Genomic DNA, 27,331 nt, shown 5'->3' on the forward strand with positions numbered 1-27,331 from the left:
GCTTGGGCTCCTGCAGCCAGCCACTCTCCCTTCTCCAGGTTTACAGAGCTCCTCCCCTTTGTACCTCCTCCAGGAAGCCTTCCTTGCCTAACTCCACCTCTGAACCCAGCTCCCTCATCATCCATCTAGGGGTTGTTAGTGTGCTTATCTGGGACAGTGTAGTGAAGCCTCTGTGGAGGGCCTGGACCTCAGCAACTGCTCACTGAATTATAGTTATTATTGTAACTGCTCACTAAATTATAAATGATAGTTATTATTGTCATCATATTAATTAGTTGTTAATATAATGACAATTAGTTAATATTAATAGATCTCATATTGAACATTGATGTTATTCCTGTCAACCCACAACTGCTGTGAACCACCCGCACCTCACCTTTTCCCTGGTCCTTCTCCATCCTCCCGCCTTCCCTTCCCTCAGCCTCTGCAGCCCCCTGGTCGGACCCCTCCCAGCTCCTAGCTGTGCCCGGCCTGTCTGTCCCCAGGAAGACTGACAAGGCCAGCTCCGTCAGGTCAGGGGGGCTCCAACCTGGCTGCCGGCACCACACTGCCCCAACCTGCAGGGTCCACTGGCCCCCAGCTCCCGGCCCGGGAAGCAGATGGTCGGAAACTAATGAATCAGCCTGTGTATTTACCAGCCCCGCGCCTGCTGCAGAACGGGCTTAATCAAGAGCACAATAAATAAATCCCAAGCCATCGCCAACACAATTTTCTCTCTCTCTCTCCCCTATTTCTCTTCTTTCTTCCACTGCCTTCCCACTCCCAAGATCTCGGGATTCCATTTAACCATGTAGGGGACAGAGTGTGCCTCTGGCTGAAGGCGCTGCCAGGGCTGAACCGACCATCCTCCCAAACACGCCACTTGATCACGCTCTGGCTTTATCCTCTGTCCTTCACTAGGGAGGAGCCAGGGAGCCAGCCTGGGCTGAGAAGCTGGTTCACCCCAAGCACCCCAGCCACGGAGCGCTGCTGCCCCCGATCCCCGATGACGGCGCGTGAGGGTGGCGGCCAGGCTGCAGGGCGGCGTCTGCCAGTCTTCTTAGCCTGCACATTTCCACTCGTCTCTGAGATCAGATTAACTAATAATGACACAATCCAAATACTACCTACTAGCTGGCCTAATACCAAGGAGAAAGTTAGGGATGTTCAGAGGCCCTTTCGACCTTGTGGGAAGACACCAAAGCCAACCTTTGATAATGGCAAAAGCAGGAATTGTTTCATCTGACATCTCATGAATACTGCCAGAAAGGAAAGAGAAAATCATACTCATGATTAAAAGCCTTAAACCTTTCTGCAGAAAAATGTAACATTTTCCATTCAAATTTAGTGGGTTCATAGCATCCTAGCTCCCCAGTTAGGCACCCATGTTCTGGAGTCGAGAGCAGTTAAGGAGACTGGCTTTGGGATCTGAGAGGCCCGGGCTCAATCTCAGCTCTATCCCTGGAAGGCTGTGTGACCTTGAGAAAGTTGCTTTATCTGAGTCTGTATTTTCTCATCCAACATCACGTGAGATAATGCTATGAAAGTCCTAGAAGATTCCCCCACATGGTAGCAACTATTACCAAACAGCAGCTTCACATGCACTAGCTCAGGGGCTCTCCCAGCAACCCTCCCCGGGAGGAAGCGAGGCTAAGAAACCCTGCTCCTTGACAGTGAAGCTGGAACTCCATCACAGGCGTAGACCAACCTGGGGACTGCTGGCTTGGAAGATGCAGTGGTGGTGACATTCACAGAGGGCCACTCGCGTGCCAGGGCTGGGCTGGGCACCTCACACTCATTCCTCACCACATCCTCCCAGCCTCCCCCCAACCCCGCCACCCCGAGGCAAGTGGAGTAGTGTCCCCACTCACAGAGGAGAGGCTGAATGCTTGCCTCCCAAGTCACATCCTCTGGACTCCGTGGGACCCAGCCAAGGAAATCTTGGGGGAACGAGCCCATCATATCTGTGGCTCTCTGATCTCTACAGATACACAAAGCTGAGTCACTCAAAAGGCCAGGCAGCAGAGCTAGAGGGGTGAAGGCAGGGGTGCAGGGTGAGGGGAAGGCAGCCAGCCTGGCCAACAGCACCAGAGAAAGCAGGGGGATGGGGGCAGGGGCGACACAATCTCCTACATGGACTAAGTAGGAGTCGCCTGGCATGACCTGTTCTACAGAGAAATCATTTCACACCACACTTTTCAAACCGTGCGACAGTCTTTTAAATGCTTTTGCTTTTATGTTATTTTCTGTGCACAGGGTACAGTTGGAGTCAGAGGCTAGGTTGTAAACAGTGTAGACAAGCTTCAGGCAAAAACTGTAATTGAGTGGGAAAGCCAACTGTTAGCAGGGACAGAAGGAAAGGGGCCCAGGGGACGTCTGGCTGTTCGGAGCTCTGGGCCCCCACCCAGGATGCCCACGGAGGGCAGCCACCAGAATCGTACCAAGGTCACAGCAGATGAACAGGCACCTTTAGGAGGACTGGCCTTGCCACCCAAACCCACGTTGGGACAATATCTCAGTCTCTGGATGCCAGCAAGCCAGATTCTGGCCATCCACACAGCAGTGTGTCAGAGTGCAGAGAGAAGGGCTCTGCTAGGATGGTCCCCCCTCAGCAGCCCAGAGCCATGGGGTGTGGGCAGGCCACGCTATGTCCCGGAGTCCCAACCCCTCGACTGGACAGGTGGTACAATGAGGGCAGGGCCTCATCTGCCTCCTTCCCCACTGCCACACAGACGCTGGCCCTCTGTGGGGCTTGGAAACCTTTGATGAATGAATGAATGAAGGCCGGTGCGGTGGAGTCCAGGGCATGGGAGGCAGCATGGCAGGCACTTTGCGTGGCACCGGCTCGTGGACCACGGAGGTCGTGACCATTCCTGGCTCCACGGCTGGAGCAGGTGGCAAGGTCCGTGGTCCGCTGGGGAGCAGGGCCCTGGCATGTGTGTTCTACAGACGGGGAAGGGCTGAGCGACTTCTTGGAGTCCAGGGAGAGGGGCTCTGAGATGAGCCAGGAAACTGTGCCCTTCACCCAAAAGGGAAAGGACGCTGCCGCCCCGGGCCCTGCACCACTCCTCCGAGACTCGGCTTCCACTGGGAGGCAGAGAGCCATCGCTTTGCCCACCCACCCCCAGCGTGTGGGCAGGTCCAGGGAGCAGTTTAGCAGCTGACAGATGTTTCTGAACTTGTCTGCCAGGCTGCCGAGTTCCTCTCCTCCTCAACCCCATCAACCCCAGCTGGGCCAGGGGGCTGCCAAGGAGAGCCCCGGGAGGAGTGGGGGTGCCGAGGGGGATGGGCGTGGTCAGGCCAGGCAGTACCAGATCCCTGTGATCCACAGGACCTGGGAGGAGCACGCGTGGGGGCTGAGCGCCCACAGACCCACCCCGCCAGGGGGGGAAGCCCTCATGGCCCGGGCAGGTGTGCATACATAGGAATTAAATCCATGATCCATGCACCTGGGATTTGGGAGACTGTCCCTAACCTCACATGTGATCTCGGGGACGCCTTGCCCTCCTGGTGTCTCAGTCTCCCCACGCAGGCGATGACCATGCTCTGGCACCCCTCAAAGCCCAAGTTCCTCTGTCCCCACACCTTGCGAGGAAGGGCACGGAGGCACCTAACCACCTCCCCCACTGCAAGGAGAAAGGCGGGGTGCCCAAGGAATTCTCCCTAACAAATTATTTCCTATTTATTGGTAAGAAAAGTTGCAGCGGGGATAAATTATTAACAAAGCGGAAATGGAGATTCTGTCGGGAGCTGATGCTAATACCAGCTGCCCAACGAAACTCCTCTCTCCTCCCTCCCTCTCCCTCCCTCTCTTCTTCCCCCTCCCCCTGGTTTCAGGGACCCTGTCCCTCACGCCCTCTCTGCCTCTAACTCCCTGCCCACCCGCCGGCTTCTTTGCCCCTTCTCATCTGGGTTTCTTTGGAGCCAAAGCCCTGGACAGCAGCAAGGTCACCCTCCCTGCCCGTGAATCAGCAGAAATGGACCACATGGTGTTTCAGGGCAGGAGCTGCAGCCTGGAGTGATTCCTTTTGGGTTGGAGCCACTTCTGCCAAGCTCATGCAGGGACAATACTCATGCAGGGGAAGGCCAGGAGTCCGCCAATGAGCGTCCAGAAGCCAGGGCGATGGCCTCTGGCCTGCTCCCCACCCCCAGCCCCTGACCCCGGCCCAGGCTCGGCGTGCATCTACTGGTCAAAGGTCCACCTCGGACCGTGGTCTCAGGCCCCCTCCCAGACTCACGGAGCCATACTCCAGCCCGTGCCGCTCCATTCCCCAAATTGTCCAGGAGGAAAGGGAGGCTGTTCATTCCACCCTGCCCACAATTCACCTCCTTCCAGAACCTTTCTTTTTTCCAGAACCTTTTTTGACTGAGACTGGAGGCCAAGACAGCAGGGACCAGGTCCCACCCACCCACCAAGTCTGCACAAGGTGGTATTGGGTGAACATTTCCAAGCTGAGTGAGGACCCTCAGTAACCGGGTCCGACAGTAGTGTTTCTTGAGCGTTTATGCAGTGTGCACTTTCTAGCATGCCTCGCCGCAGCCCATCGCTCAGAGGGTGAGTGCATGCCTGGCACCACAACCCCAGTTACCCAGGGTCGTGGGAGCAACCAGGTGAGACCCTGGTTCCACAGTCTACTCGCCCCAACTCTGGCTTCCCCAAAAGACCAGCCAGCAAGGCTTTCCAATGCCCCGAGGGCACTGGGACGTCCCAGAGGACTAGCCGTCAGTCCGGGGGAGGGTCAGCCAGGAGCCAGGGCCAGAGGGGCAAGGATCAAATGCCAAACACCACAGACCCAGAGCAGCCGATTACCCCACCTCTGAAAAGCTGGAGGAGGTGGGTGAGCTCTCGCCAGAGCTTCGCTAGACAAGGGTTAATCTCTAGGAACTTAAAATTTTCCAGTGGACCCCTTTATCCAAGGGGGACACGTTCCAACATCCCCAGTGGATGCCTGAAACCATGAGGAGTATTGAACTCTCTATACATTGTTTTTTCCTATACATACATACCTATGATGAAGTTTAATTTATAAATGAGGCATGGTAAGGGATTAACAACAATAGTAAAATAGAACAATCACAGTAAAATACTGTAACAGAAGTTGTGTGGGTATGGTGTCTCTCAGAACACCTTACTGTAGTGCACTCACCCTGCTTGTGAGATGGGGGATGATAAAATGCCTGTGTGATGAGAGGAAGTGAGGGGAATGGTGCAGGTGCCGTGATGTGTGTGGGACTGTTCCTGACCTTCTGACCCTATGTCAGGAGGATCATCTGCTTCCGGGGCATTGACCGCAGAACAGCGGAACCACGGATGGGGAGCACCAGCATGCTCTTGGGAAAAGGACACATTCTGCTTTGCCCTGGGCTTATGCGGATTCTTCCCGCAGCCCCGTGTCTAGCAATGTTCGGGGTGGGAAACTCTATCCTGGCTGAAGAGAGCCTCTGCTGATCCCCCACAGGCGACTTGTGTACCCCAGTTCCTCACCTGATGCCACTTAACTGCCCAGACACAAGTAGGCATCTGTCTCGGACCAGGGATGGCTCCCTTCTATTCACACACCTCCAGTAACAGGGAGCTCATTACCGCAAGGAGCAGACAGGCCACACAGGACTGCTGGCTCCTTAGAAAGTTTGGCAATATTTTTTGGTTCACATGCAACACATTTTCCTTTGCTTCAGTCCCCCTTTTCTTTTATGTTCTGGTGGCCCTGTTTTCTCTGCCTGTGCTGTAAACATTTTCTAATTGATCAGGAAAAGGAGAGAGAGGTTGGATTAGCCCAAACCCTCCCGCACCAGCCGCCTGAGGGAAAGCTCAGCGGCCCCTCCCTGCCTGTCCCCGGGCAGACTCAGCCTGGCAGCCCAGGGAGCCGGTGCCCACCCGCCCACACACTGGGCACCTGCCCGCCTCCCGCCTCTCTCTGCAGCCCCTCCCGCCCACCCCCCTCCCCATTCTAGGCTCACCTCCCAAATAACCCCACACTTTTATTTAACACTTTTTTTTTAAAGTAAGTAAAATCAGAGAAGGAGAGACAGAAGGACAAAAGAAAGAAAGAACTAGAGAAAGAAAGGGAAAGAGGGGAAAAAGGGAGAGAGAGAATGGGGCCGGGTGGGGGGGAGGGTGCAGAGGAAGAAGGGCTGTGTTCAGAGGAGCCAAGTAAAGTGCATTATTGATTCAGGACTCAGAAACGCTTAGACAGTAGAGAAAGCGTCCTGCTCTTTAAAAGCTTGTGCAAAGCATAAGCTAGACGCATGCAGCCTTCCCAAAGAGAGCCCGCTCTGCTGACATGAATATTTTATCGCCGAGGAAAAAAGTGGCTTGGAAGATTTAAATGCTGGGGTGGGAGTGGGGGGCAGGGCGCCAGTTGGCCCCACCGAGGGGGGTACTAGCTGGGGCCTCGGTGCCGCTGTCCCCCTGAGAGTCTCTGCAGAGCCCCTGCCCTCCTCTCTGAGAGGTGCCCTGGGCTTTCTCACCAAAGTACAACGCGGGGGCCTCTCAGGGGTCCTGAAACAGGTCCAGGACTTGGGGGGGGGTCACCAACTGAGGGTTGGGTTGAAGCTAGGTCTGGGTAGCCCCTTCCCCACACTTTGCCCCTGCTTAGCCCCTGCCTGTCACCACCAACCCATCCAGTGTCCCCACCCCCATCTGCCACCTGCCGCTAGATGCTGTTTATAAAACACCAGTGTTTCAGCCCCCCTGCTGAAGTCCACTGTGCCTCCCTTTTGGATAAAGCACGACTCCAAGTCCTGGCTCTGCCCACCTCTCCCACCCATCTTGCACTTCTTCCCCCCTTGTCTCCTTTTCCTCCCATTCTATTTTTATTGACACCAGACACCGAGATCATGATTTTCCATGTGAAATTTCATTTTCTCCAGTTAGGACAATCCTATGAGGTATCGTACAACTTCTAGTCTTACGTTTAACATGAAGAAACTGAATGAAGCACAGACAGGTTGGAAGACACGTTCAACAGCCTTTGGTGAGTCAAGGGCAGCAAACGGGGGATGCTCCCCTGTGCCCGCTCCGCGGAAAGCCCACCACACCACACTGCCTCTGTCACAGTCATTCCCTGGCTCAGGGGCAACTTAAGGAACTTTGGTGCCACAGATGTCTTCGCAAACTATGTTACGATCCTACTGAAGCCATTCACCACCTTGTTTCCACTCTGCAGGCTTTTCCTCCTTCCCTGCTGCCCACACCCTCGCCCCCTGGGTTTTCTGGATGGGGCACCCTCTGACAGAACCCCTCCCTCCGCCCACTTGCAGGTGCCTGCTTAAACACCCCTTCTTCGGGGACCACACCCCTGGCCACGCCCACCCTGGAGAAGAGCACTTTGCTTGGCATCTTTTTGGTTAAGTAGGCACATGGGTCCCCTCCCCAGCGTGGGCTCCAAGAAGGCACAGGTGGAGCCTGGCACATGCAAGGGGCTGAATTAAGGCTTGCTGGGTGCCTCCCCGTCCTCAGCAGGCTCCCTTGAAAGGAGGTCTTAGGTGCGGACGCAGCACCCACATGGACGGGGGCCTGCCTGTGCCAGCGGCCCAGTGGAGGCCTTCGAGAGTTCCTTCCTGCTGTTCTCCGAGGGGTTAAGAAGTGGCAGGGCAGAAGAAAGAGTAAGAAGTCCCGGGGCCTGCCCCACACCTGGGCACACCTGGGCACACCTGTACAGGTGCATCCCTCCGTGGATGAAGCCCTTGGTGCGCGTGGGAGCGGAAAGGCTGAACTGGTAAGGTTTCTTGCATTTATTCATTCGCTTATTCATCAACAATTTCTGAATGTCCTCTGTGTGCAAAGCCGTCCTGGAGAAGCAGCCATCAGACCTGGCCACCCATCAAAATCCCTGGGAAGGGGAGGGGTATGGCTGTGTTCCTGGGATCTAAGGCCAGAAAGTCTCTCCATATTGAAAGCCATCAAGGCACCCACCCCTCTGCAGAGACTCCGATCCCAGGCCAGCTTGGGGAGCCTAGCACAGCTGGTCCAAAGAAGGGCGCCTATGTGGTGACGTGTCCCTGCAGTCACCTTCACCCTACTTTGTAGGTGAGAGAACTGAGGCCCCCAGAGGCCAGGCACTACTCAAGATCACACGTCTGGTAAGCCAGACACCTTGACCTCTTATGAGAGCACTGGCCACTCTGCTGTGACTACCAGAGAAGTCACCTGCCACGTGGTGCCAGGGGATGGCACAGATAACAAGCTTGGAGGGGAACTGGCTGGGATGTTCAGGAAGGCTTCCTGGAGGAGGTGGGACTTCAGAAGGACAGGCCCAGAAGGTTGGGTGGGCTGGATATGGACAGGTGGAGGGAGACTCAAGCAGGCTGTGTGGAGGGCGCTCTACGCACAGAGACCAAGTGAAGGGCCAGACCAGATGACAGTTAGCACCGGGGGGTTGCAGGGAGAGGCGATGAATGCACTTGGCAGGGCCAGGACCCTGCTGGGGACCATGGGAGGCAAGGGCAAGGAGGCCTGCAGCCGGCGCAGACCTGACATTCAGCAGCTGCAGGGAGGCCCTCACTGGCCAGCCAGGAAAAGAGGTTAAGAACCTGGGAACAAAGGGCGAGCACCTCTGCGGGGTGGGGGTGGAGGGTGGGAGAAGCCCGCAGCCCCCTGCCCCAGCAAGCCAGAACAAGGATGGGGTGCCTGCAGCTCAGATGTAAGAAGGATTCTGGGAACCAACTCTCTCCCTCTCTGGTCTTTGAATTTGATAAAGCGAGATGCTTACGGCTGGAAGGGACCCGGTGCGGTCCTGGGAGGGCCTGAGACGGTGGCTCTCACACTCGGCTGTGCTCTGGGGCTGCCTGGGGAGTCTGAATGAACCCCAGAGCCCAGGCCCAGCCCAGAGGCTGTGTGGAAGCTGGCCGGAGCGACAGCCTGCGTGGCCGGCCCCACCGAGCAGCCAGCTGCAAGCCACTCAGATGGGATACAGGCCTGGGTGGAGCCGGGAGTCTGCATGGCCCGCTGGCTCCTCCCTCCCCTCCTGCCGGCAACTGCCCCCCCAGTGAGGCCGCCCCAGGGGTGAGGAGGCAGGGGACTGATGGAGGAGAGCCACGAGATCTGAACCCCCTTTCCTGCTATGGAGACACCACTGAGAGCGGCCCTCACATAGACTCGCAGGGGTCGGGGCACACCAAACAGATCACACCACACGCTCAGGGGCTGGTCCCAGGCATGGGCTGGTATGGGTCCCCAGGAGACTCCGAGGCTGAGGCCACTGCCTTGAGGGCCCTGCGATGGGACAGTCTTCCATCCTGGGGTGGCACCTGGCCCCCAGCCCCCTTTCCTACCCCTCCCCTTCCCTATGCCTGCCCGCCAGGCTGAGAGGCAGCCAGAGCCTGGGGAACCCAAGTGGAAGGGGGGAAGGCTGCCCGGTGCCAGGCAAACGTCCAGTGGAAGGCAGACACCTCACTCCCCCCCTGCTGCTCCCCTCCACCCTCTATTTTTAGGTCCATTATTGTCCATTGTTGGGTGTATTTTTGTTCCCACTTCTTCTCCAGAAAACCAGATCGGGTTCCTCCAGACAAGGCCATCTCGCCTTCCCCAGAGCTGGTGCGTGGGAGCGTGCATGCTGCCAAATAGACGTGAAATAAGTGAATTATCAAATAAATGGATTAGCAGACTCGTCATGTCTCAAAGGGCAGAGGGGGTGGGTAAATGCCACAGTCACTCCTCTCCAGCCCCCCTTCCTCAGGCTGACAGGAATAGTACACTCACTCAGCACAAACGGCCACGCACATGTGCACATGCACACGCATACATGCACAGATGTCAACCGCCTCAATCTACTGGGTGCTTCCTGAGATGCTCAGAGCACCTCACATCAGCTGAGTGGCCTGCTCAGGAGCTGGCACTGGGCCTAGGCAGCCCGGGGTCAGTGTCAGACTCCTCTTCTTAGAAGCTGTGTGATTTGGGGCAAGACGCTTACCCTCTCTGAACTTCAGGTTCCTTGTAGTCAAAAGAGGTATAAATATGGGATTTACTGTAAGTCTTCTGTGAGGGCTCAACCAGCTAGTTTAGGTCAGGTGCTTTGGATGCAGTAGGTACTCAAAAAAGGTAAGCTGTTGCTGCTCAGGGCGGAGGAGGAGGATGTACAATCAAGAAAATCCTCAGACAACAGACTCTGACAGTTACGAGAAGATAAACATAGATTTTCTTGAGCTTTAGGGCCCCTAGAGGGAACCTAGGGGGCCGCGGGTAGACTCGGGGTGGTCTGAGAAGCCCTGCAAGTGTCTGCAACTCTGTGCGAGCGCGCGCGTGCGTGTGTGCATTCACTGTGGGTTCCCAAAGGCGGCCGTGAATTCCCCAAGGTCGGAGCCCCGCTCCGGGGTTTTGCTGCTGGGTGGGGGCTGCTCTCCTGCTCTGTTTGCCCCCTCTGGGGGTTCCCAGGCTGCCCCCCTCTCCCTCTCTGTTTGAAAGTCTCGAAGGCCAGGAGCAGAACCTGGGAACGCAGTGAGCCACGGAGTCTGGACACGCAGATGTGGAACCTACATCCTGAGACTCGCCTGAGGTCACCCAGCTGCTGGAAGCCAATCCAGGGGGTCCCCGGTCCCCAGGAGCCCAACCCGGCACAGTGACAGCCCCAGGGCTGTTGACCAAGGGTTTGGGATGGCACCAGGGGCAGGGCCAGGGCCAGAGACAGCGTGCCCTTCCGCCAGCTGGCTTCTCCTTGACTCCCCAGAGGGAGGGGACACTCGCTGAGCCTGCAGAGCCCAAAGGGGCACCCTGTCCGCTTCCTGGGGCTGGGCCTCTGGGGGTTCCCTGCGACGCCTCTCTCAGCAGCCCTGTTCACCTTCAGCCCGACAGCAGCCTCCTGCTGTGACTGGGGGAAACCCCCAGGTGCCCTGCACCTCCTTTTGCTTCCCTGGCTGATGCTTGGAGTCAAGTGGACAAACAACTCCAGTGGCAGGAGAGCTGGAATGAGGGGTGAGGGTCCAAATAGTCCCGGAGTGCCCAGGACAAACTGTGCCAGGGAAGAGGGATGCCAGGTCCCGAGGGCACGCCCGGGTCCCAGTAACTGTAGGGGAGGCTCTAAAACGCCCCCTGGTTTGGGGCTGGAGGGATCCAGGCACATGAGTTAGTCGAATTCCTTTCCACTAAGGAGGAGACCCTGAGCCGTCAAGTGACCCTGTGGGTGTGGCCACAGGTGCCCTGCCGTCTGCCCTCCATGGCCCTGCACAAGGAGTGCTGCGGCTGTGGGCAGCTGAGGAGAGGGCTGCGCACCGCGTGGGAGCTCACCCCCATGGCCAGCAGGCAGACGCGTTTACCTCGGGGCCACCCGTACCCTGAGGAGCAGCTCGCGCCCCCACCACTGGTTGCAGGTGCCTTTCAGGGAGACGTCCCACGTCCCCCACCAAATGCCACCACATAGAAATCCCTGGTGTGCGTGGATGGACAGAGACCTGGTATGGGACGCTGCGTGTCCACATATGCGGAAGGGCCCCAGTCCGCTCTTTCTGGGAATCCATGGCCTAGGGTGGAGCCTCCTGGGTTCATTGCTCCCTCGCTGGGGGCCCAATCCTGTTGGGCCTCAGTTTCCCAATGTAGGAAATGGGGGAATTGGACTTCATTAGTGGTTCCATGTTGTGTTCACAGAAGCCCTGCTGGGATGGGGGCTCAGGGCCTGGGGTGGGGGCAGGCGGATGACATGGGCAGTTTGAGGTGCCCACTTTCTCCTGAGCTGCTAGCTCCTCTGTAATGTACTTAGAGACGTGCTGGGGTTCCTCTGGTCTTACACAGTCTCTCAGACCCTTTCCAAATTGCCCTCTCTTCTTGAGATGAAGGATAATTATACTCAGCATTTATTTAGTGCCTACTGTATACAAGAACCAACCTGTGGAGCAAAGGTAGAGAAGCAGAATCTGGTGCCCTACTAGCAAGGCTAGGGGGGAGGGGGGAGAATGGAATCCGGGGAGGAGACATCCAGAGACCAGAGAGGAGTCACAGGTCACAGTATGCCTCCCCACTTACCCACTCTGAGCATCAAAGGTCACATCTCAGCCTAAAGGGTAGCTTAGGAAAAAGGGAGGGAAAGAGGGACCGAGCAGGAAGGTGGGAGAGACAAGGCGGGTAGTGGGGAGGGAAGAGCGGCTGGGCTTCCCCCTCCTCAGGTCTCACCAGGCCGTGTCATTAAATGCCCGAGACCTGAGTTCGAGCCTGGACTCTGCCACTCAGTACTGGAGTCTCAGTTTCCTCATCTGTAAAAATGGGGACAGTAAGATAAAAGTGGTTTCCACCATGCAGGACATTTGAGAAGGTTTGACGAAATACATGGACTTCTCGGTGCTTCTGTGGAAGAGTTGAGAGCCCAGAAATAAACCCCTACATCTATAGTTGATCGATCTTCCACAAGGGTGCCAAGAACAGTTAATGGAGAAAGAGCGGCCTCTCCCACAAAGGGTGCTGTGGGAACTGTGTGTTCACACATGGGAGGATGAACTTGGATACTTATTTAACGCCATATACAAAAATTAACCCCGACTAGATCAAAGATCTAAATGTAAGAGCTGAAACTGTGAAAGTCTTAGAGCTATAGGGCTAAACATTCATGACTTTGGATTTAGCAATGGTTTCTTAGCTATGACCCCAAAAACTGAAGCAATGAAAGGAAAAAATAGATGAATTAGACTTCAGTAAAATAAAAAAATGTGTGCATTAAAGGATACAAGAGAATGATCAATCACGAAGGAAAACCAATTTTCAATCAAGAAAATGAGAAGACTATCTGTAGAAAGAGAACATTATTTGCAAATCGCGTATCTGGTAAGGATCTAGCATCCAGAGCATACAAAGGACACATACAACTCAACAAAAAGACAAACAACTCAATTTAAAAATGGGCAGAAACTTGAATATGTATTTCTCCAAAAAAGATAACACAAATAGCCAATAAGCGCAGGATGTCCACTGTCATTGGGCACTGGCAAAATGCAAGCCAAAACTGTGATGAGATACCACTTCCCATCCACTGGGTTGGCCATAATGTTCAAAAACAAAAATGGGAAGTCACAAGTGTTGGCAAGGATGTGGAGAAACTGGAACCCTTGTACAATGTTCGTGGAAACATCGAATGGTGCAGCTACTGTGGAAAACACTGTGGCAATTCCTCAAAACCAAATACAGCATTACCGTATGATCCAGCAATTCCAATCCCAGCAGGTATATACCCAAGAGAAAGGAAAGCATATGTCCACCCAACTTGTACACAAATGTTCACAACAATATTATTCACGATAGACCCAAAATGGAAAAAAAAGTGTGTATCAACTGATGAATGGATACATAAAATGTGGTAGATCATGTGTGGAATATTACTCAGCCATGAAAAAGAATGGAGTACTGATAACCTGCTACCACATGGATGAAGTGAGCCTCAAAAACATTATCCTAAGTGAAAGAAGCTAGACACAAAAGTCACATGTTGTATGATTCCATTCATATGAAATGTCCAGGCTAGGCAAACGTCCAGAGAAATGTCTTGGGACTAGAGAGGGGGGACGGTTGCACAACATTTTGAATGTACTAAATGCTGCTGAGCTCTACATTTAAAAATGGTTAAAACGGAAAATTTTATTTTACATATATTTTACTGCAATAAAAAAATTTTAATGGTCAATTTCATGTTATGTGCATTCCACCTCAACTTTAAAAATTAAAAGAAAATTGTAATGCTCTCATTAAGAAAGAGAAATTGTAGCTGCGTGGTGGTGGATGTTAAGTAAACTTATTGTGGTGATCGTCTTGCCATACAGATGTACATCAAATCATGCTGTACACCTAAAATCAATACATTATGTGTCAGTTACATCTCAATTAAAAAAAAGAATTTATAAGTGGAAATCAGAGGGGAATTGTGTGATATGCCATTACATTTTTAGCACTTGGCTTTAGATTTCTTTGTTTTGATTTTAATTTATGAGAATACTATAATAAAGGAATTTGAACTTGAAAAACATTTCCTAGTGCTGTGGTGGGCACAGGATATGCACTCGGAATCTCTGTAATCTGCACTGGAGCCCCCCGTTTTGTCTGTGACCAAAGTGGAACCCCAGCCTAGATTTCCGCAAACTTCCAGAATGTAGTTGGCAATCTCCCAGGAGTGTTGGAAGAACTGGCTAATCTAGTCAAACCCTGTCGTTGCTGAGTCGGGAAAACTGAGGCTAAGGGGCTTGGCCAGGTGTCCCAGCAGCAAGGAGACTTTGTGGGGACAGAGAGCTGCCTGGCTCCCCTCCAGCGCTGTTTGGCTCTAACGTGCCAGCCCCGCCAGCAGTTGGCGTGCGTTTGGGGAATCAGAAACACATTTCGTATATTTAAGCAAATCTGCTGCTGCTGAAAAACAAATCAGAACCTGCAAACCAAAGCCGAATAGAACCGGTTTCTGCATCATCTGCCATTTCCAACTTTCCTCATCTCTCCTATTTCTCCAGGAAGGAGCCGAGCATGCTCGGGGGGCCATATGGACCCTGGCCAGGCCCAGGCAGGAGAGCCTGGGTCACAGGCTGCGTGATGGGCAGAGCTTGCAGCCTGGCCCCATTCCTGGGCGGTGACGCCTGGACAGTGAGGGTGAGGGGCCGCAGCTTGGCACCTGCTTCTCTGAACCTGCCACGCTCTGTTCCAGCCCCCTGGCTCAGGGCCTCGATGCCCTGCAGGCTCCCGTGGGCCTCTGCCTGCCCACCATCCCCACCCGCTCCCTCCTGCCACACCCTTGGCCTCACCCCCACAACCCTGGAGACCGGTAAGGAGCTGAAGATAATGAGGAAGGTTGCACCCCAGTTCCACCTTTTCGGGGACCTTGGGAAGCATCGGTCTGTCACATTTGTCCTTCATCTGTCAGATGGCATTAAGCCCTCCCACAGGCTTAGGGAAGGCTTTGCCGAGACAAGCAGGGGGAGCTGCCTGCCCCCCTGCCCCCCACACGCTCTCCCCTCATGTCGCCTGGACCCCTTTCTCTGCGACTTTGCACACGCCATTCCTTCTGCCCTGACCATCAGTCTGAATCCTTCCCACACCCTGGACCACCCTGGGCCCATCCCCTGCCCGGAACTCCCCAACATGTGCTAACCCTACCCTACGTCACGTGCCTGGCTGAGCGGCTCAGCTTCTGTCTTCATTTTCTACTTTAACTCCTTTTGTCTCTCCAGCTAAATTCCAGGTTGGGGAACCAAACATGCCCTTTTTGGAACATCCATGTGGTGCCAGGCACCCAGCTGAGGGCTTTACACGCCGTGTCTCATCTCATTTGCACAGACTTCCTTTGAAGGTGTGTCTAGAATCACCCCAATATTCAGATGAGAGAACCGAGGCTCAGAGCAACTGGGACGCATCCGAGGCCCCATGGCCCAGAAGGGGCTTCCATATAGCCCACCCCTAATCCCAAGTGCTCGACCACAGCCGGTGTGGCCTGCCTGCCCGTCCAACCGTCTGCCCGTCCCCTGCCTCACTGAGTGTGGGATCTGAGGCAGGTTGCAATGAAGGAGAAGAACGAAAATATGTTAAAAACTCATGACCAGAGAATGTAGAGACAGAAGAGGAAGAGGGGCCGGGGAAAGCAGGGAGGTGTAAGCTGGGACCTTCTGGAACCCCTAAGTCTTTGACACTGCTTGGACAGACATCCCCTCTAGGCCCTCCCCTTCCCCAAAGCCCTCCAGCCACACCGCCCCTACCCTCCACGGGGTGTCCAGACCCAAACGCATTCCCTTAAGGAAAGTAAGGGTGAAGGACCTCACTCCTGTGGGCCCCAACTTGCAGGCAGCACTGCCCCTAGCCTGTCACTGTCTGCTCCCCGGGAAGGAGGCTTCATTGTGCAACAGGATGTCACGCCTGGAACTATTCTGGGCCCAGGCTGGGCGCTGCCTCAGGCGTTTCAAGAGCTTGAGCAGTTTTAACTAAGGGTGGGGTGGAGCTCAGGTTCCAATGTCACCTCCCGCTTGAGGATAGCTGGGCACACCTCCTGGTGTCGTCCGATCACAAATCCCACAGGACAGGGACTCTGACGGTGAGAAGCAGAGGCTTTCCTGACCGAAACCCTAGTTCTTCCTGTAAGACTCAGCCCCAATCTCTCCTCTGAGAAGTCTTGCTGGATCACGCCCACCTGCCACCCACCCACCCACCCACTTTTTCATTAAACACTTACTGACTGAGCCAAGATGGCGGTGCTGGGAATGCAAAGATGAGAACCTGCCTCTAAGCGGCTCACAGTCCACAAAAGCAGAAGCAAACACCAGGAGCGTAACAGCCAGCATGCGTGAGCAGCGATCACGTGCCAGAGCCCGTGCACCCAAGTCGGGTATGCATATTCTATTAATAGCAGCAATATGAGGAAATAAGGCCCAGAGAGGTTAAGCCTCATGGCAAAGGTCACACAGCATGGGGATCCAACCTGTGTCTCTCCACCCCTAGGGCCTGAGCCCTTAAACACTTGGCCATATCAGAGAGCACACTGATAGGGATGTGATCCTCTGGGGACCTTCTAACCCACCTAGGAATCAGGGAAAGCCTCTTGGAGGAGGTAGAATCCAGCGTAAACCTTGAAAAATGAACCAGGGTCATTGAGGTAAATGAGGAAGCCGTGGAAATGAAGGAAAAAGGAAGGCATCACGGCAGATACTAGGAGGCTGGAGACCTGGCAGTAAAGCCGGAGCGTGGAGAGCTCAGGGGAGATGTGTCCGCATCCTCCTCGAGCTCCCATCACACCAGGCCTCCGCATCACCCACTCCTCGTTAACTGAGGGTGTCTTTAGCATCTGTTGTTTCTCTTGTCTACTCTGACTTATAAGTCACCTCACTTTCCTATGACAATTGTGCCTGGCACAAGGTCAGACCCAGGAAGCAGCTGCCGTCTGGAAGGGCGGAACGGGAGGGGGAGAGGCTGAGAGGGGTGTCCGGTACGCTCTCGCCTACAGGTTTGGGGACCAGGAAGGCAGAGGGGCAGGAGGCCTGAGCCAGTGGACCAGTCAGCTCGGTGCTTCTGTGAACATCGGGGTCTGGCAGGAGGCAGGGCACCTGTGACCTTGAATCTGCATGTGGCGCTCAATGTCATGGTGAAGACGGACTTGAGGACTCCAGGACCTACCTGCCATCTGCCCAGCCCAGAAGATCCCCTGGGGGAGGGATGGGGGCCATTTACTCTGCATTTGAGTAAACTGAGGCATAGAGAAGGTAAAGCAGTTCTGAGGAAGAAGTGTGATCACAGAAAGATAGACCTTCATGGCCTTTGCTTGGTGTCCCTGTCTGCTGAGACCAAGGCATCTCCACATGCTGACGTCTCCTTGGAGAGAACTTCGAGTTCATCTCTCCAGGGTCAAGGTGACCAAGACCAGATAGAGCATAAGTCAAACCCTTACACTGGAATAGAATGTAAGCTCTTTAAGTACTTTCAGATATGTTGAGGGGCATTTTCTTCTCCCAAGGAAGTTGGTGGGGTCAGCAAGGCAGTACCCCCATTACAGATGGGGAAACTGAGGCTCAGAGCACTTAAAAACTTGCCCCAGACCCACCAGCCCAGAAGTGGCAGGGCTGGGATGCCAGCTCAGGTCTCCAGATTCAGGTCTGTAGCTCTTGCAGCTTCTCTCTGGAAGCTCAGCTCCCAGCCCCACCCCCTCTCTCATGGGACCCCCGTGTGTCTCCTGGTCTTCATCTGTCTCCCTCAGCAGCAGCGACTCACCCCACAACCTGTGAAGATCCCCTGGGAACGTCAGCATTGGGTTTCACCCACCACCGAGCAATTCTGCAGAGCAGAATTCCTCAGACCAAGCCCTGCCTGCGTCCGAACCACCTGCATTTCTTGTTAGGATGGTCTGGCTCAGTAGGTCTGCAGCAGGGCCTGGGCTTCTGCATTTCAAACAAGGGGAGGCAGTCCAAGGACTACACTTTGGGAGCAAGCGGGTACCCATGGGATTGCTTTAAATACCACTGGCCTGGCTGTGGCTAGCTCCCCCACCCCATGCCTTCCCACCAGCTCAATCTTGAGGCTCCATAGTTGGTTTTTATCTCAGAGGCAGAAGGAAAGGGTTTCCCCTTCCTCTCCTGGCAGTGCAGGTGGGCAGCCTCCTCTCGCCCAACCACGCCTTCCCCATTCCCTATCTTTCTGGCCAGGGGCCGAGAAGCCTTTGCCAGGACTGCCCTCACCGCAGCTCCACCACGCTGGCCCCTCGGCCAGGCCTGGGGATGTAGCGGGGAGGGGCTGCCTGTCTCCCCAGCAGCCCTCATTGAAATTTTGCCCTTGCCCAAGAAGCCTCGGCTGAGAGCTCATCCCTATTAATTCTCACTGTGCATTTAGAGCCAATGGGTTTTTATTTATTCATTTATCTTGGTCTTCTTCCTCCCTCCCCTTCCTCACCAGGCTGGAATTTACAATTCAGTTCCCAGGAGGCCTTGTGGAAGGATGGGAAGCCTGCAAGGAGAAAGCGTCTGCCCCCTGAACCCTGAAAAGGGCAGCCGCCCCTTGGCCCCTCTGGCACCCTTGGGGTGACCCTGGGCTCAAGCACCCGTTGGCTGGATGTTGGACAGGCCCAGCACCCGCCACAGGACAGGTGCTAGGGAACAGGGACCCACTGACAATGCAAGGCTCAGGGGTCATGGGCAGCCCAGCTGCCCTTCGGGCGCCCCCTGGCGGCCGGTTAACGCCACCTGCCAAGGCGGAGGAGGTTCAGCTTCTCCCTGAGCTTGCAGAGACCTCCTACTGCCGCCCAGAGATTAGAAACACAGGGCTTGTCATGCTTAAGGACGGAGAGGTGCAAAGAGGAAAAGCCAGGGACGCCTCCAAGGGGTGATTAAGAAACGAATGGCCACTACCGCCCATGGAGCACCTACTATGTGCAGCTCTGCACCCAGGACCCGCATGGTCGGGCTGCACTCTCTCGCCAGCCCTGTGACACCTGCATAGTATTTTCTCTACTTTACAGAGGAAGCAATTGAGGCTCAGAGAACAGGGTCGTGCCACCTGGTGGGTAAGCATAGGCCCTGGCTGTGGGCAGGCTCCCCACCTGTGTTCTAAACTGAGTGACCTTGACGGGATTTAGGCAACCCTTTCGAATCCCTAAAGTGGGATTGGAACAACACCCACCTCAGAGCACCCGAGAGATGACTGAGCGAGACGGGCACAGGGCCCGCTCGCAGGAAGTGCCATCAACGGGGGCGTGGGAGTAGGCTTTCGTCCAGATGTGGCCACCCTCCCCACAGAGGCCGGCCCCACCAAAGGGCGTCCCACACCTGCTAGGCATCATCCTCATCCTCCGTGGCCCCACGTTTGTAATCAGAGGCAGAGCTGGATGGCAGCCCGTATGGAATATTTAAATCCGTCAGACAGGTGTGGAGGTGCTGAGGGCCCACCTGTGAGGGGGGTGGTGGGGCTGCTGCGCTTGTTCACCCCACCTCCTGGAGAGCAGAAGGGGGCAAGAGCCCTCTCCTGGCTCCAGGGATCCAGGGCACCTGCCAGGACTCAGGATGACTGGCACCAGGACTAGAGGCGAGGGCTACCACCCACCCTGGTAGCTGCAGCGGGAGATCTGTGTGAGGTGGGGGCTGGGCAGAGGCCCAGGGCCGAGGGCATCCTGAGCCAGCTTTGGCCAGGAGAGGGCCTCGGACTAGCATTCCATGTTCACTTGCACCCCTCAAGCCCGTGACCAGATGTGGTCCAGGGAATTACGGTTTCCCAGCCCCACCCCTACCCCCTTCCTCAGCATGTTAAGGAGATGATTAATATTTCAGAGAAGAAGACAAGACTGAAACGAGAGGGAGAACTGACTGCTCAGGAAACGGTGGGGAAGCCCTCACATGAGCTGGCACGGGCAGCCAGCTGGCTGCGGGTTCAGAGCTGGGCTCCCCCCAGCCTTGCCCCTGACCTTGCAGGGACGCCTCCTTGCCTGTCCCTGAGCCAGGGAAGCCCTGGCGTCCCCAGTGCAGTGATCCCCATGGACTCTAGTCCCTGGTCCCTGTGCCCCCTTCTCCCTCCCTCCCTCCCTCCCTCTCTTCCCAGCTGGCTCCCACAGCCAGGCCCCCACCCACAGTGACGGCCTCACAACAGCTGACCATCCAGGTGGGGACCCACCTTCCCAGGCTGACCGCTCTGTGACAGAACAGCAGGAACCTGCTGTGTGGGGCAGGGGGATACCTGCTTGGTCCGGCCATAAGCCCAGAGACCTACAGGTTCCCGCAAGGATATGTGGAGGCAGCAGCCACCCTGAGGATGACAGGGAGACCCTCTCATCAGGTCCTGCCAAGCATTCAAAGCACTGCCCAGCAGGCAGGGACGTCTCAGCAGGCAGGCAGTTCAGTGACTTTGGAGCCCGACCCTTGAATCACAGATTTACCACTGTATGTGTGTGTGTGTGTGTGAGACACTAGGTCTCAGTTTCTCCACCTGTACAACATGACGGCGACAGCTAACATCTACGGGGCACCTGCTCTGTGCCAGACCCTATTCTGAGCACTTTGCACATATGAATTAGCTCACTTACTCCTTACAACAACCCTATGAGTGTGTGTCCATTACAAATGATGGAACAGAAGCCCAGAGATGCCGTTGGTCCAGAGCCCACCCACCAAAACTCCCACTTTATACCACCCAGAATCAACCTGGCTGAGCTGAGGGGAGGACTCCAAGGAAGGACGCACCTCCAGCTCTTGGCCTGCACGCCCGAGGAGCTCGCATAAGGGATCCCTGTTATTGTTACTGGTGGTGGTGTCAATATTATTGAGTACCGAAGCATTCTAAGTCTCTAACCAGGACTCAAGTGACAGCACCTGACCGTCTGCCTTCCCCCGCGACGTAACCAGTAACCACAGTCGCCACACATAGGAATGGGATTGGAGAGGGCACCAGACACACCGTCCATCCTGGTCTGAGCCCCAGCCTTACCAATCCCCTCTGCACTTCCATCAGACCTTCCGCTGCAAAGTGCCGCTTGGTGCCCAGCATCCCCTGGCCTGGCAAAACTGTCTCCGGGATGGGATCAAGTGGGACAGGAGGTTGCAGCACAGAAGGGATGAACGAGGGGGTCAGAGGGTAACATTGCAAATAGCACATGGCCCACTCGCCCAGAATGCTAACTTCCTACAAGGGAAGCAGGGCTTGTGTGCCAGGCCAGGGAACTGTGACTACTGTGGTCTTCCTGAGAGGAAATGGATCTAGTGGGCAGATGGCCAGTAACTTCCCCACCCCAGAGAGCCATGTCACATGACCCTAGGGCTGTCAAGGGGGCCTTCACTTTGGCACATTTCCAAGGTGGAACAGAGACCTGGTGCCAATCCAAGATGCCCGGAAAGTCAACCTTGCATCTTGGCCCTCCCACTCTGCTCACCCACCCCTAGGGTCTGTCCCAGACTCCCTCCCACTTGGCCTGAGCAAATAGAACATCAGTAGGTGACTTACGTGGGAGCAGAATCTCTCAGGGGGGTCTCCGCATGTGATGCCCGAGGGTTCCACCTTCACCTTGACATAGTCCTTCAGGCGCATCACCTTGGGCTGGCAGGCGTAGAACTCCCAGGTGGGGCCCTCATCCGAGGTCACCCAGGATTTACAGATGTCGTAGTCCCCAGAGGCCAGCGGGAGGCAGTACAGGAGAAGAGCCAGCAGGCGCAGCATGGCTACGCAGGCCGCAGGGCGCGGCCCAGAGAGGCCCTGGAGAGGCAGCAGCTGGGGCAGGCGGGACTCGGGGCCTCAGCATGGAAACGCCACATCTACCAAGCAATGGTGGCCGGATGTCCCCGGGACTTGAGTGCTGCCAGGTTGCAAACAGCAAGGAACTTGTTTTTTCCAAAAGGCCAACACAGAAAACTCAGAGCCAGCGTTTCTCAGACTGCTGATGGGCAGATCAAAAAGTCGCCTGTAACTCCGCGTCCTCCTAACCTTGCATTTACACCTCTCCCAGAGGCGAATCTGATCAAATCAGGCGGACTCTCAAATTGTGACAGTGGATGGAAATGGGATAGGGAGAAAATCCGCAGGGATCTGGCAGGAGGCTGGATCAGATTGCTTTTAATTTTTGTCCTTCCAATCAATCCAGGTCTTTAAAGGGCCCTTAATGTGTGATATGCTCAACACAACTGCAAAACAACCCTCCAGCCTGCATTGTAAAGATACAATAAAATCAGGAGGTGTAGGTGTTAGCTGGAAACATGTTCTCTCTATGGGACTGGACTTGGCATCTCAGACCAATAAAAGAGATTTCTTTTCATATGGGCTTAAAGGGACAACAATTATGTGGCTGGACTAGAACATAAAAAGCTACTGAGGCGTTAACTAGAAAGAAGCTTATTCGGTTCTGCTTTAGTGGGGACAGGCACTAATGGGGGCCAGCTGACCTTGGCCGGTGGCCATCGGCAACTTGTTATGAAGTTTCTGAGACTCCAGCTTTCAATCCATCCAGGTATCCGGGGCCTGGCTTGTCTTTCATCCTAAGAGAAGAGGAGAGAGCTCATTAGCAACCACACCTGCAACAAATTAAAACGAGGAGGGGGGAATAAAGATGGATAAGAACAAAAGCTCTCTGGCAAAATGGGCAAAAAAAAAAAAAAATGAGGCTGCATTAGCAAGGTCTCCTGAGAAACTGGGTTATTTTTATTAATATCAGAGCTGCACGTGTGGAGACTGGGCACATTATTAAAAAGCTTATGTGTTTTCGCCTCACTTGGGGGGTGTTTGATCAGCGGAAGTGCCCCCGCATGGGGTCAGCAACTTTTCAAAACATCCCCAGGTGCTGTTTTGTTTTTGTTTTAAAACCATGGTTGACAAGTCAAAATGTCAAAGCTGTTACAGGCAGAAAGGAGACTGTCACTGTAGGTGCGGGAGAGCCTGCTAGTACAGGTACAGATAAACAGAGTGGGTCACACCTGGGCAACATGTAAGAACCAGGTGTCCATAAGTCATCTTGCCAAACTCTGACATGGTGAGTTTAGTTTTTAACTGTAAGAAACTAGGATGTTGAAGTCTTCCACAGAAGTGACAATGATGTATCATATTATTTTCTGATTGAGGCCAAAATGTTGCTATCATCCTTGGAGAGAATGTCAATTATTGTTCACTATTATGATTATTGCTTTACCATTTTAAACTACTGGTAATTACTTAAAAGCCCAACTAGATATAACTAAGATGAATGTGACATTGTGAGAAACATGACTCCAGTAATGTGGTGCCTTCCCAGACACTTGATATCTGAGTCCAGCTAGTGTGCAATCACGGCCAAAATACTACCCAATAGGGCAAAGGTTACTGCAATGAGTCACAGCAGAAGCACGCAAGTATTAATTACTCTGGTTATTACGCCTATGAGTATTGCAGCTAAATTCCCAAATTGCTTGGATGTTGGTGGTACGGTCAGCCCGACTCCCCTGACATCCTTGTCATGATTGACATGAAAGGACCCTGAACAGTTAACCATGCTTCCAATGAAACCCCATTCTCCACCCAGACACAAACACACTCCTGCCCCAAGTAACACTGTAGGGGCGGACATTCTCCAAAGGAGGTTGGCCGCTCACCGGAGAACCCCCTAGCCAGTGCCCCAGCGCTGCAGGCCCCAGGAATCATAAATCTGCATTAAGGCGGCCCCTGCCCCTCTCTCCAGCTGAAGGGCTCTTGATGGAGATGAACGAGGGGCCAAGGGGACCACATTTTCACCGCTCACCTCTGGCTATTTAAAGAGAAACCTGTTATAGAGCCTGCCTGGCCTTGAATGCGCTCCTTGCTAGAAAACTCTCCGAAAGAATCGCCTGGCGACTATTTTTACAACCCGAGAAAATGTAGTAAAAATAAAATAGCGCGACCGGGAAGGGTTTGGATGGGTTTGGATGCCTGCATCCGTGCTTCAGCTTTGAGCTGCCCAGAAAACAGCACGTCCCTAATTAATTCTTCCAGCCGCGGACTCCCAACTGTTCACTAACAGGTAGGGAGCTCCTGACGGCGGGGACAACAGGGAGCGGGGCTGCGGCTCGACGGGAGGGCCCAGCCGTGGTCCTCCTTCATCCGCCCGGCCAGCGGCGGCTCCCGGCTTGGACAGCGCTGGACCCTGGCCGCGCAGGGGCGGGGGCGGGGGGAGGCAGCGAGGCCCGAGGCCGGGAGGCCCCGGAGAGCCGCGCTGGGCCGAACTTGCAAATCTATTAATTGCTGTGCAGTACTGTTGGTTTTAAATGCCACGCATTCGCTGGAAAATGACGGGATGGGGGTAAGCCAACAAGCAAATCTGCAGGCTGGGGGAAGGGGTGGCGGTGGCGGTTAATAAATGTGTTTACAGCTAGTCAATCAATTGGGCGTTGCTGGCAGCATAGGGGGAATTGTCAGCTCAGCACGCGAATATTACAGCGGGTTTTTGCCAAAAAGGAAAAAGAGGGAGGGGGCAGACAGGCAAGAGTCCCCGCAATAACGAGGCGGGGAGCAGGGAGCGAGAAGCCAGCAGGGGAAATTTCTTAGTGAGAGGTTATATCCCGGCGGATCGTTTTCTCCTTGGAAAATAAATCTTCACCTGATATTATTAAGAAACTGCAGCTCCCAGAAACAAATGGAATCAATGCGCTTTATTTTCTTTTAAGAGTCCTCAGGAACCGAGGGGGGGCTGATAGCCAGGGTATTAAAACCCGAAAATTAGATTTTACCAGGATTTCTGAACTCAGATTTCTCTGTCTTATTGAATTAGCGCCTCTCGGAGCTAGCGGGGCTCGGAGCAGCTCCTCCCGGAGTTGCAGGCTGCGCCCTCGCCTCGTGGGAAACTTGCGGCCGTGGCGCGGGGCCCCTGCCGGGCACTGGAGGGGGCGCTGGGGCTCCTCCCGGGACCCACTCCACCCCGAAATCCTCCTCCCTCCCCAGTGGCAGCAGCGGAGGGCGTGAAATCTGCCTTCAGGGGGCGGTGCCCGGGGCCCGGGAGGACAGAGGGTCCGCTCCGGGGGCACATTCCCGCCCCACGCCGGGGCTTGGTACAGGAGGTGCCGCGCTCACTGCCCGCTTAGCAAGCATCCCGGCCCCGGTGCCCCCAGCGCCGGAAGGGGAGCGGGCGAAAGACCCCACGCCCTCTCGGCGGCTGTGGTGCCCCGAAAAGTTGAGAGCTGGGGGTGGGGCGCGCGAGGAGGACGCCGTGGCCGGACGGCTGGGGCCGGGGCTGGGGGAGGGCTCGCTCCTTGCGGGCCTAGGGATCACGGGTCGAGTCTCTGCTTCGGGTGGGCTGCAGGCGGCGTGCATCGCGCAGGGACGTGAAGGACACCCCCGCAGCTGCTCTGTGTCTTTCCGAAGTTGAGAGCAAGCTACGGGAGCAATTAATAAGCACGGTTTTAATAAAGTCTGGGCCGGCAGGGAGGGTGCCCCCCTCGTCTGGCACGCCTCCCCTAATTAAAAGACAAGGAGCAAAGCGCCGGGGACTTAGTTGCACTCTTTTCCCCAAAGCCCCTGCGAGCAGCCACCCTGCGCCGCCGCCCCCCACCCAGGCCCGCAACTTACTCCGCAGCGGACTGACCCAGCGAGCCCTCCTTGGTCCTCTTCCCGCCTCCCCTATGCCTCTGCTCCCACCTGCGAGCCGCCCAGCTCGAGGCTGGATCCACGTCGTCCCCAAGCTGGCCCCCGAGCACCACCTCCCCCGCTAGCCCACCCCTCCACAGCGGAACGAAGTTCCCAGCCTTGGCTGGACAAGAGTTTGTGCAACTCACACACACCCAGTTTTCGCAGAGATGGGAAGGGGATGCGAGGACGAGGGGTGGCTCTAGGTGGTGGCTGTTCAATTGGGTTGGGGGAGTAGCGAGGGAGAACGGTTAATTTCCTTTCCACGAACACATCCACAGGCATTCTTGCAACACCCACCCTCCGCCCCCCACCACAAACACACACGCACGCACGCACGCGATGGAAAAAGACCCTAGTAGGAAAAAGGCAGCCGGAAAGACAAGCTACTCCTTTAAGACGCCGCTACAAATGCGCACTCACACACCCCTCTCCAGCGACTCCAGCCCTCCGCTAGTCGCAGCCGCGACCGGACAACTTTTGCATCCGAGCCGCTGCTGGCTGCTTTAAGTAGCTCCCGGGCCCCGGGAAAGCCTGCATGGTCACCGAAGCCCTTCAAAAATGAAACCAGGCTGGCAAAGCCGCCGCAGCTCCCCCGCTCGCCTCCCGGGCTCTGCCCGTGCGCCTTACCCCGCTCGGAGCGGCTTCCCGGAGCGCAGACCCGGGAGGCCGAGGACCGCCGCCCCGGCTGGCGCTGGCTGGGGACGAGGGCCGGAGGGCGGCGAGCCGTGCGCTTCCCGCTCCGCTCCCGCCGCCGCGGTGCCTCCGCGGCCGTCAGATCGGGGCCGGGGCGCCCTCCTGCCGCCGGGGGGGCCGCCCGCAGCCGTCCCGGAGACGCGGGCCGGGGGAGGGGGCTGCCCGCGCCGCCCGCATCGCCCGCCCCGGCCGAGCGGGAGGTCGCCTCTAACAAGTGCAAACTTTTTGGCCCCCCTGGGCGGCGCGGAGAGGACCCGCGCTCGGGCAGCGAGCGGCCCCCGGCCCGGGTGGGCTTCGCGGCTGCTCGTCGGGGCGCCGGGGCATCCCCCCGCACAGGCGGGCCAGATGGCGGGGCGCTTCACTGCCCCCCTGCACGACGCTCCAAGTTAATGCCGAGGCTAAATCCTCTTGCCATCACTCACGATCACCATCGGGGCTTTTATCTCTCGGTCTGATCCGGGCTGCGTAACTTCCTCTGTGTGGCTTTAACACACCATCCCACCACGGAGCAACGGTCTTCTTAAAGGTGCAGGAAGGAAATACTGCGAGACTCGGGGGACGCGCCACGGCCCGGGGAGGGGCGCCGCGAGCAGGGGCGTCCCGGCGGGCCCGCGGCCAGGGTGGCCCCAGCAGGCGGCCGCGGGAGCGAGCCTGCTCTGGGGGGTCGCTGCCTACACATCTCCACCCGGCTCGGGGGCCAGCGGGTCCCTGCGCGCAGAGCGCATCCTCAACCAGCCCGGGTCAGGCGCCGCGGGGCTGCAGCTTCCTTTTCCAAACCCCAGGGGTCTGCCGGGGTGCCAGCGCCCATGGGTGTGGGGACTGCCCCATCGGCACCAGGGAGGGGGCCAAGTGAGTCAGTCCGCCCACCCCCAACAGCCAAGGGCTCAAGGCTGCTGCTCTGTCTCCCTCTGTTAAGTGCTGCCACCCATAAGGCCCCGAGCAGTGGGTAAAGGGGTGGGTGGGTGGATTTGGGGAGATGGGGAGGGGGGGCGATCTGAGCGCACAACCAGAGCCTGAATACCAGCTGACACATCGCCGCCTCCACCCTGATGGGCCCTGCTTTTGAGAAGCCAAGGCAGCTCAGAGGGAGGGCAGAACAGGGGCGCAGGAGGGGCCTCAGTCCCCAGCAGGCATGGGAGGAGGGTCGGGGGGGCTCCTGCAGGCGCCGGGGCAGAGGCCACGGAGCTG

General features: G+C 56.0%; 1 protein-coding gene across 10 annotated transcripts in view; it reads right to left on the bottom strand.

Annotated features, from left to right (window-relative positions):
• NTNG2 (netrin G2) overlaps positions 1-27,075 on the bottom strand; it is a 64,034-nt gene extending 36,959 nt beyond the window's left edge. For 9 of the 10 annotated variants that reach the window (XM_037007858.2, XM_037007855.2, XM_037007853.2 and 6 more), the window contains exons 1-3: positions 26,078-27,075; positions 22,267-22,359; positions 21,335-22,028 (exon numbers count right to left, since the gene is read on the bottom strand). In XM_037007858.2, coding sequence (XP_036863753.1) covers positions 21,335-21,547 — 213 coding nt within the window. In that variant the 5' untranslated portion in view covers positions 21,548-22,028; positions 22,267-22,359; positions 26,078-27,075. The remainder of the gene's footprint in view (positions 1-21,334; positions 22,029-22,266; positions 22,360-26,077) is intronic. The other variant, XM_037007850.2, reaches the window with a different exon arrangement.
• Between the last annotated feature and the right edge of the window lie 256 nt (positions 27,076-27,331).

This window comes from Manis javanica, chromosome 2 (assembly GCF_040802235.1).
Source record: "Manis javanica isolate MJ-LG chromosome 2, MJ_LKY, whole genome shotgun sequence".
Lineage (NCBI taxonomy): Eukaryota > Metazoa > Chordata > Mammalia > Pholidota > Manidae > Manis > Manis javanica.